At 39.8% G+C, this 9,988-nt stretch overlaps 1 protein-coding gene across 1 annotated transcript; it reads right to left on the bottom strand.

Annotated features, from left to right (window-relative positions):
- Positions 1-710: 710 nt before the first annotated feature.
- On the bottom strand, positions 711-4,848 carry drd4-rs (dopamine receptor D4 related sequence). Its single transcript, XM_030775481.1, has 4 exons — positions 4,612-4,848; positions 3,403-3,515; positions 1,325-2,019; positions 711-913 (listed from the first exon to the last, which is right to left on the bottom strand). The coding sequence occupies exons 1-4, from the start codon at positions 4,846-4,848 to the stop codon at positions 711-713; spliced, it is 1,248 nt and encodes a 415-aa protein (XP_030631341.1).
- Positions 4,849-9,988: the final 5,140 nt, after the last annotated feature.

The raw sequence follows: 9,988 nt of genomic DNA, 5'->3' as shown, positions 1-9,988 counted from the left end.
GTCTACATAACTTTTTAAGCACTTTCATTTCATTTATAGATATGTATTATCATCCACACATAATGTTTAATATCCCCCCAAATTATGACGTATTTTCCTATGCTGGGGCGACCATATCCACATACAGTGTTGTCTCACGATTGATGTCTGATGAGAATTTTCATATGCTTGGATATTCATATCTCTGTTTTTAATAACTGATTTAAATTATACCCCAAAACCTCCCTCCCCATCAGCTTACTGAATGCCTGCACACTCAGCATTAAGTAGTACTTGGTATAATACAGTCCATCCAAAGTTACATTTGTTCACTTTGACAATCTTGTATATAAACCATGTATTCAAAATAAATAAATTATTTCAGTTACACAAAGAACACTAGGGCTTTTCACAATATATTTTGAACATGAAATCAAAACTGATAATGACATATCAAATACTCTCTTTGAAATGTGCACATTTTCACATATTTTATGCCTCTGGGCTATGATATCAACAGTACTCTGTAATCTACTGTGTATAGGCAATACATTTACAGGAATGAAACAGGATAAAAAGACACTGTGTATATTTTATTCATTATATGTGAACTAAGGCATCAGTTGAACTCCTTTGTAATACAGTCCTCAAATTTACCTATGCTCAGTGTAATCATTCTGTCTGTAATTTGCTCTTTGAGTCCCCTCTTGCTGAGCCTCAAATAGTTAGTTTTATGTGCGACAGAAGAGTAGTTTGTGAAAGACATTCCTGAATTCTACGTTAAAGGCGGTGTAAATGATAGGATTCACGGCACTGTTGACGTAACCGAGCCATGTCACCACACTTATCAGAGTTGGTCCAATATTACAAGACACACAGAGAACCTTCGTTACGTGCACAACAAAGAATGGTGTCCAGCAGGCCAGGAACACACCTGCCAAGAATGGAAGAGAAAAGAGTTTAAGGTTATGAAGCACATATAAAATTTATACAGAGTTTATTTTTACCTCAGCACAGCAACACATTGTAGCATGGTGCTCACATGAAATGCTACCCAAGTGACAAGAATCTAAGCACAGCACCATGACATGCCAGTGGAATCCATTTTCTGCACAGCTGAATTTAGTGTTGCATGGTATTGAGCAAGAGCACAGATTTACTGTGTCTGCTGTTCTTTTTATTATTTTTTGCTCTTTTTACAAGCATATACGTAATCCTGTAAATGCTCATCCTTTAATAACATTCTTTAGTGAACAATAGTTTCACTTTATATCCAGGCACTGCATTCCTGTATGTATCCCATCCCAAAACTAACATCATTAACACTCTCCTATTATATACCTACCCACGACCACGGGTAACACCTTCATAGCTTTGCGTTCTCGTCCGCTCACTCTACTGCTCTTACTGTGCCGCCTTGTCCTGCGAGATCCGTGACCTTTCTCCAGCCCATTCTCCCTAGTACTGCTGCTTTCCTGGTGTCTTTCTGCATTCTCGGCGTCCGACACACTGTCCATCTGTGTCGTCATCGGATCACTTTCGGCTGCTGGAATTTGACCCTCAAAGTGCTCGTCGGACGCTAAGGTGACTGGGCTCGTTGGGGTTGCTGGGGTGGGAGGCAAAGAGGATGGGCTGAGTCCCCCTGGCATGAGGTATACCACCTTCTCCCTCGATGTTCCCTTTTCCCTTTGCAGGGCTGCCCCCAGGCGCAGGGAGAGGCTTTGGTGGCTCCTCTGGGCCCTGCTGAGGTGAGAGCGGCTCCGGCCTGAGCTCCAACGCTTCAAGCCCCTGAACATCCAGTAGTAGAGGAAGAGCATCACAGGGCAGGGCACGAAGAACGAACAGACAGAGGAATAGACCACAAAATGGTCGTTCTCCAACTTGCACACATGGGGGTCCCTGTTAGGCACCTGGTTCAGCCCAAATATAACTGGACTAGCCACACCCAAAGACAACACCCAGGTAGCTGCAATCAAGGCCAGTTGGCGCATGCTGAATTGATTCCTGTTATATTTCAGAGGAACCACCACGGCTATATACCTACAAGAAAGAGGAAGCTGTTCAGGTTTTTTTTTTAAACCAACTGTTTAAACATTTTTGCACAATTAAGCCTGATACCAAACCAGTTTACTGCAAGGCGTCTAAGTGTGCATAGTAATTGTAATGGTCATTTAGACTGAAAAATGAGCTTTATCAATTTTACTGTTAGGTACAGGTCTACTCATTGTAACAGGCTCGTCTACAGCTGATCATACATTTTTCTTTATCAGATCATGCCTTATAAGTATTCTCTCAATGATCTAACTCTCTGAACTGCTTTTTATTTATATTTGTTTATACTTCTCTTGTGTAATTGTCAGGTGCTTAGACGCATGTGTGTGTGTGTGTGCGTGCGTGCGTGTGTGTGTGTGTGTGTGCATGCGTGTGTGTTGAGAGGTCCTTATATGGAAAATGAGTGTATGTGTTGTCTTTTGTACTCTTTGAAAACTAATAAACATTTGATCACAAAACAGCAAAGGAACTGCTTTTGTTGTAGAACACTAAGTATGAAAATGAATATGCAGCAAATAAAATTTGCATTTGAAAACTATGAAAGTACTTTATCAGCCATAAAATTCTGCCCCTGTTTTTGCAGCTGCAGCGTCAGGGACAGCAGGGCTGTTTATGCTCTGAGACATAGATAAATCTTTAAATGTTTAAATCTGCAGTAAAGCTCCACATCACAGTTTTCTCACAGTTTGAAGACTCTTGAGGTCATAAAACGTTGTTTATGTGGGTGCAAGGTTGCTTCTTTGCATTCGACTTGCTGTGATTTCGGTGTCATGCTCGGATCAGACAAGGATGCGCGCTGTGGTTTCATTAGTGTCCCACAGGCTGACCAGTCATGCTTAATCACCAAGTTACAATTCACTGTGTTAACACAGTGGGAGGAAAAGAACATGGGACTGAGAGACACTGGGAAATGTTACATTTTTCACTACATCAAATTTGCATTCCAGAGTAGGTAGAATTAATTGAGCACTTTATATATGCAAATAATTTCACAACCTCAAAGGTTATAGAGACCCAGAACTAACAGGCTGAACTGAAAATGAGGTAAAATCTAGTCTTTTAGTCAGATTTTACAGTATAATTTAGCAAAACCTGTTCTTAATCCTGTAACGTTATTCCAAAATGTTATCTTTTTAAAAATGAATGAATGGATGAATGAATGAATGAATTGGAATTTTCAGTTACAAATCAATTTTAATAAATTTATGAACTTGACATGGCCATGCCATCTTATTTTTATGTTACTTTCCAGGAACTGTGATAGCTAGGGCATATCAGGTAAATATCTGCACTTTTGTTGAAGATTTTTAATGAAGGGATATGTGTGTGTGGGGGGGGGAGGGGGTTAATGTGTATGTACATATGACTCACCTATCTATGCTGATAGCACACAGATTCAAGATGGAGGCCGTGCAGAGCATTACATCCATGGTCATAAGGGCATCACAGATATATGTGCTCAAAGTCCAGACTCCTCCCAGAAACTGAATCCCAGCAGGTGTCACACAACCAAAATGTAAAACAGTGCCAAAAAGAAATGAGCATTCCGGATACAGTTTTTGAAAAATAATATCATATTTTTATAATTATATTTCTGTAACATATTGTTTTTTCCTGAAAAAGTTAAAATCACATCCATGACATATTTATTGTTAGATATGTACTTATGAAGAACTAACATTTTACCAGCAATTTAACTGTTACGATGTGTGGGGGTTAGTGATGACATTATATGTTGCTGCTGCCTCTGTCTTTTCAATCTGTCCGTTCTCTTGTAGGTGGAGTCTGACACGGATTCGTTTGGGGGCGGGGCCTCTCCTATTTAAGCGACCCGTCCCAAGATGGCTCCCTCTCTCTCTCTCTCCCTCATTCTCCGATTCCCTCGGGCAGACGCGGAAACTACCTTTCATTTATAGCGGATGTTACTTAGTTTCTTGTGTTAGTTAATGTCGTTATAGTTTGTAAACACCTGGGTTCTTTACTGTAAATGAGTATATTTTGGCGGGCACTTGTTTTTGAGCACTGTAGGGCAGGTTCAGAGAGGGTAGCGGCAAGTGGGACGGAAGACTCACGTTTTTCTTTTCGGGAGCCAGGGAAGTTACTTTGTGCACAAGGAAGAAAGCGTGAGGGTTTTTTTTTATTATCTTGTCTTCTGTTTTCCAAGTTGTTCTCATTTGCTGCCGCCTTGATCCCTTATTTTGTGAGTTTTGTTAATTTTCATTAAAATTGTCAAGTAAAAGGTTAAGCGTACGGAACAGTGTGGGTTTTTTTTTTATGTTACTGCGTCCTGCCTTGCTCCTTTTTTAAGAAAAAAGGCTGGGCTCGTAACATTAACATTTTAACATGTATCTAGAGGTATTATAACTCTTTCCTATTTTCAAGTTAGACCATTCTGATGAACTGTTTTGTAAATTAATGCTTTACACATTCACAACTTTTTCTTACTGCACTGCCAAGAACAAAGTGAGACTCACAGCTTTATCTTCAGTTTGTCCCTGAATGATACTAAATCCCTATTAGTTTTTTTTAAAAGGCACAATTACTTGCTTGAAGCAGGTTAAATCTTATTATTTAACTCACCTCAGAGTACACATACAGAGGCAGAACCAGCATAGCCAGGAGAAGGTCAGCCACAGCCAGGCTGACAATGAAGTAGTTGGTGGCGGTTTTGAGAGACCGTTCTGTGAGCACACTAAGGCAAACCAGGACGTTCCCAAGAATGATGATCAGGATGAGGGGCACTCCACACACTAATGCCAGGTAGTTATACTCTCCCTGAATAGCCACCGAATTAGCGCTGGATGTCACATTGGCCATAGTGCCCTTGTATTTTGCCTCTGATCTGTAGTCAACATCTGTGTAGAAAACCATAACACAGGGAATGTGTGAGGGTTTGTATTAACAGAGGTACATATGTAGTTAGGCATTCTCCACATGGTTGAGAATAACGTAAATGCAAAACAGAAGGAATCAGAAGGTCTAGTGCATTTATGCTGGGTCTTAATACCAATATCGGGCATCATTTTTGTGGAGCCAAACATTTAATCATTCTCTGTCTAGCACTCTCCTTTTATTTTTTTGAGAGCAAATGGATGCATTGCGTGGTTGTCTAAGTCCATATTATGTACAGATATGTCCATATAACTTATTGCGTTTCACATAAGACACACAAGATATATATTCCTTTCATCTGGTTCTACCTTGAGGTAGTCGGACAGAGTGATGAGCAGGATGTGGAATGATTGCTGATAATGGGAAGTGCTGGGAGTAGTTTCCAAGCGCCTTTGCAAGCTTTCCACAGTCTTCTATTGAAACACATGTTGGCCTTGTTCAGCAAGGTCGCACTTCAGCTATGGAGTCTGACTCACCTGTTGGAGGAAAGAAAGGTGATAATTTAATCTCAGTGTATTCTTGCAGCCACATCTACTTCCATTATGAATCGTGTGAAGAGGCTCCAGTAATAGAGTTGTGAACATCGCACTGCAGGATAGTTTAGTAACTTTGACAAAGCTGATCCACTGAATTCTTCATCAACCTGATATAACATTAATCATAAAGGCGTTATGCATGTGAAAAGCAGTCATACTGTGACGTGACAGCATACATAAATTTGCTAGCTTTGAAACACTAAGCACCAAAACATAAAAAAAATGAAACACATAGCACTGAAATTTAAAACAACTGAAACATTTAGCACAGAACATAAAAATTCTCTGTGTGACTATTCTGACATACTGATATATAACAGAGAAATTACTGTTATGTTTTAGCATTATAATTTAAGAATTCTCTCTTAAAATTGTATATTTGGGAAGGTCATTGGGCTTTTGTAAAAAAATAGACCACTTTGGGAGCTGGATCAAAGGAAGGCTAGTTGTGTGGTACAGGACTATTTGAATTTGTTTCCCTTTACCACAGAGTGAATGCTGTAGTGACACCGAGCTTTGTACGTACAGGAAGAAAAAGAAAAGCACTTGCAGACATGCACATGAATAAAAAAAAAGTCAAACCATTTAGTGAGTGTCTCAGTGACTGAACAAATGTTTTTGTCCTTTTTAATCCTTGTCTGAAATAAAGCCAAGATTTTACAGCCCCATGTGCACTGTTGACAATTTGCATCTCCCTGCATGGCACTTCTGCTCTAATTCATCCTGTGGGTTTTAATTGAATATAAAATTGAGTCTGAGACGATTGTTTAAGCCCCTGCTGTTGAAGACAGTCATATACACACATACACACATACACACACACACGCACACAACTTGTATCTGGTGCTCGTCTGTTGGGTAATCCTTTTCTATGGCCCTTGTACCCAACGTTCCACTTTAAATGTCAGACCAGGTGGGAGATCAGTATGTAATGAGAGGAACGGGAGGAAGACACGTGTGAGAGGAAACACAAAGTGTAAGACGTCAAATTTTATAATTTATCTCACTATCTACATATATGTATTTACACACACACACACACACACACACACACACACACACACACACACACACATATATATATATATATATATATATATATATATATCAATGTCTAACAAAGCAAAATGGAGATCCGTCTGTCTATGTGCTACCTCCTACTGTGGCCCCCCCCACCAAACCCCGACCCCCCAGCGGAACTACATTTCACAAAGTAAACAAGACAATCAATCTGTGTAGCTGACAGTGAAAGAGATATAATTACATCAGCACAGTTTGAAATGTCGTATTTAAATCAGGAAAGTTTGAAATGGAACAATTCATTGTTCCCGACTTCATGCATAGATGAGAAGATTTTCATTTGCCTCACCTCAACCTTTTGAGTGATATCAGAAATGCTTTATTAATTTTATAGTCATGCATAACTTATTTCAATACAAGAGAGAATACCTCTTAATCTGGTTTCTTATGCCCTTTTGAAGTATTTTGTGTGTGTGTGTGTGTGTGTGTGTGTGTGTGATATAATACACATAATGACTTTTTTCAGTGTATGGAAGTGAGTAAGTGGGAGAGGCAGGGAAAAAGAATAGGAGAAACAATGTCTCAAATTGCCATTCAAGCTACTTAATGTATTGATGAATTTTAATCTCTAACCCTGTGTTAAGAGCTAGTATTCAATCTCTGAAGTTTGCTTCTCTTCCTCTCTTTTGAAATAGGATTCCATTGTACAGCAGTGTTGGTCCAATCACATAGCACATCCTGATTAACAATAGTAATGGAATTGCAGAGCATCAGTTATTGTCAGAGGTGTAAGTATAGGTACATTCCTTCATAAAGGGAACAATTACTGGTGATCAGAGTAATTATGGTCCACTTGCCTTCATTATTATTATTTCCTTTCTCCAAATCAGTGCTTTCAGACCTCTTTAAAAGTTTAGGCATGTTCATCAAAGACTTTTACTGTGCTCAAAATGTGAGTACAAAGTCATGAATGTTGTTATTACTGCAAGTTAAGATTGTCAAATCATTCACACCTGAGTTTCTTAGTGGTAGGCTGGCTGCTTAAAGAAAGGCACTGAAAGATGATGTAGTGGATACTCAAGCAACCAGTGGCCTGTGACATTTTCTTTGTCTTCATGTGCCTTTTTTTTAGATTTCTGATGATCTAGCTATTCACAGGAGCCATCAGTGCTGAGGCACAGAACAAAGTGAGGACCTCATTACCTGTAACAATGAGGCCTGTGGAAATGAGAGAACACATCAGTCTTATGGGCTTGCAGGTGGGATTTGGGGCATTAGCTGTGTCACATGGCAGAAACCCTCTATTTGTGTGTGTGTGTGTGTGTGTGTGTGTGCATGCAGATGATTGGATTTGTGTATGTATGTGTGTGTTCACTCATATATTTACATGTGAAATGTTAGGGTGAGGTAGGAAAAGACACCTACACAGTCAGTGATAAGATTGTAGCAGTTCTCTGTCAAGCAGTCCATTCATTCATTCATTCATTCATGCATTCATTCATTCATTCATTCATTTTCTAAGCTGCTTATCCTAATTAGGGTCACGAGTGGTGCTGGAGCCTGTCCCAGCGCTCAATGAGCGAAAGGTGGGGAAACACCCTGGACAGGTTGCCAGTCCATTGCAGTCTGTCAAAGGTTAAAGAAAGATATTTGGACTGTACTTTTTAATTGTTTTGTTGTGTTTTGTTTTATTTCCTAAGTGAATTACATATAAAAGAACCATGGCAAGAGTTCACGACCATTAATTTTATGCAAGCACACAGATAACAGATAACAATATGATGCATGATTGTTTGACATATTTGCTCTGTCTTATTTTCTGTTTACCTATTCTCCTCACCTTACCTACTCTGCATTCAGCCATCATAATTCATTATTAACAGTCTACATACCTTTTTCTATGAAGCATTTGTTTTTCCATGAGCTCTGTTCAAACTGACAGTTTGAATTTATCAGAATTTGTAGGGATGCTCAACTCCTGCTAAGCTCTACTGAGAAATTTGTGATAATGCTCCAGAGTCATCTTTACCAGACATAAATGACTACTGGAGAGCTGTCAGTTAGCACCCATGAGGCACAGTATCATTAACATTCACAGGCAACAAAACAGTTCAGTGAGCTCCACATGGGCATTCTTACGGCCTCTATTATACAGGGGTCCCATTCTGTCACTCTCAATGCTATTAGACTGTCAGTTAGCATCCACAAGGAAAGAAAAAAAACGCCAGTTGAGTCTTTGCCAAAATGAGATCATTATTATGATTCTAATTTGACATGATGAAATGTGATATCTCGTCTTGGACTGAATTCAGCCTATAAAACAACAATGCAAGCTTTTTGTTTTCATTTTGATAGATCTAGAGACAGACTGGTTACCACTTCAAGGTACCATGCTTTGAATTTTTTGTGAATGTATTCTTGTCTATTCTTTTCTCCATGCTGTCTGTAAATTTAGAGTGTTTCATCATGTCTGGTGTTTGATTATGTAGCAGTGTCTCCACTATGTCCCTGGAGCAGTGACCTAAATTCTTCTCTCTCTCTTCCTCTCTCTGTCTATCTAACTCTATCTAGGAGCATTACTCCGTATGTTCTCTCTGTACTGTCCAAAGCTGGAATGCCTGCTGGGAACCCGCTGGTCTTGTCTGCCTGAGTGCCCATTCATTCACAGAGACCTTCTCTCACATGGCTCTCCTCACCCCTATCACTGCTGTCAGATATCAAACAATGAGCCCATATTGCGATTGGCCAGGATTCACAGGTCCATGCCCATACGCGGAACCAGCATTCTGTTTCGTTCTTCTAGTGGCCGCAATTTAGCATCTGAACAATGAGTATTAAATAGATTAAGAGGATTCATGACTGATATCAAACAGTCACAGTGGTCAAAACTCTAGCAAGACCTTTCTACGAACTTGTATAGTGAGAACCAGATTGTCACAGCTCAGATTTCATCAAAGGAATCAACATGTCACTGCACAGGGTTGTTCAACTCATTTATCGGTGTGGGAAATGACTTCTCACAAAAAATTGTTCGGGACACAAGTTATGAGGTCATTTAGGGTCAGCATTTTATAAATGAATCAAATGGAAATAAACACAACAATAACCTAACATTCAAACTATCAGCAGTGACACATTGGACTGATACAGCTGTCATATAAACCATTGGAGGCCTAGTGATTCTCATTATCCAAAAGCCCTTGAAAGAAATGCAGAACCGACAGGATATCACAGTGGTCTAGATGCACTTGTCCATAAAAAGCATCTCTAACAGCATTCATATAGCAGCCAGTGGGAGGGGTCTCTAACTTGCGTGATGGGTCACAGACGACCTTGTCATGGATACCAAATGGTACAGGAGTTCTCTCCTCTGGATAAGTTGCTAAGGAGGCCCCGTCAGGAGAACAGGCAAGGGAAGCACAGTCTGTGAGGCTACCAAAGAACCACTAATGGGACTCATTGCAGATGTATCCTCTGTAAAGTTTCTCCGGACAATAGCGAGGGGAGAA

This window comes from Chanos chanos, chromosome 1 (genome assembly GCF_902362185.1).
Source record: "Chanos chanos chromosome 1, fChaCha1.1, whole genome shotgun sequence".
NCBI classification, from domain to species: domain Eukaryota; kingdom Metazoa; phylum Chordata; class Actinopteri; order Gonorynchiformes; family Chanidae; genus Chanos; species Chanos chanos.
The sequence above is the reverse complement of the archived record's forward strand: the minus strand, read 5'-3'. Positions and strand labels throughout refer to the sequence as shown.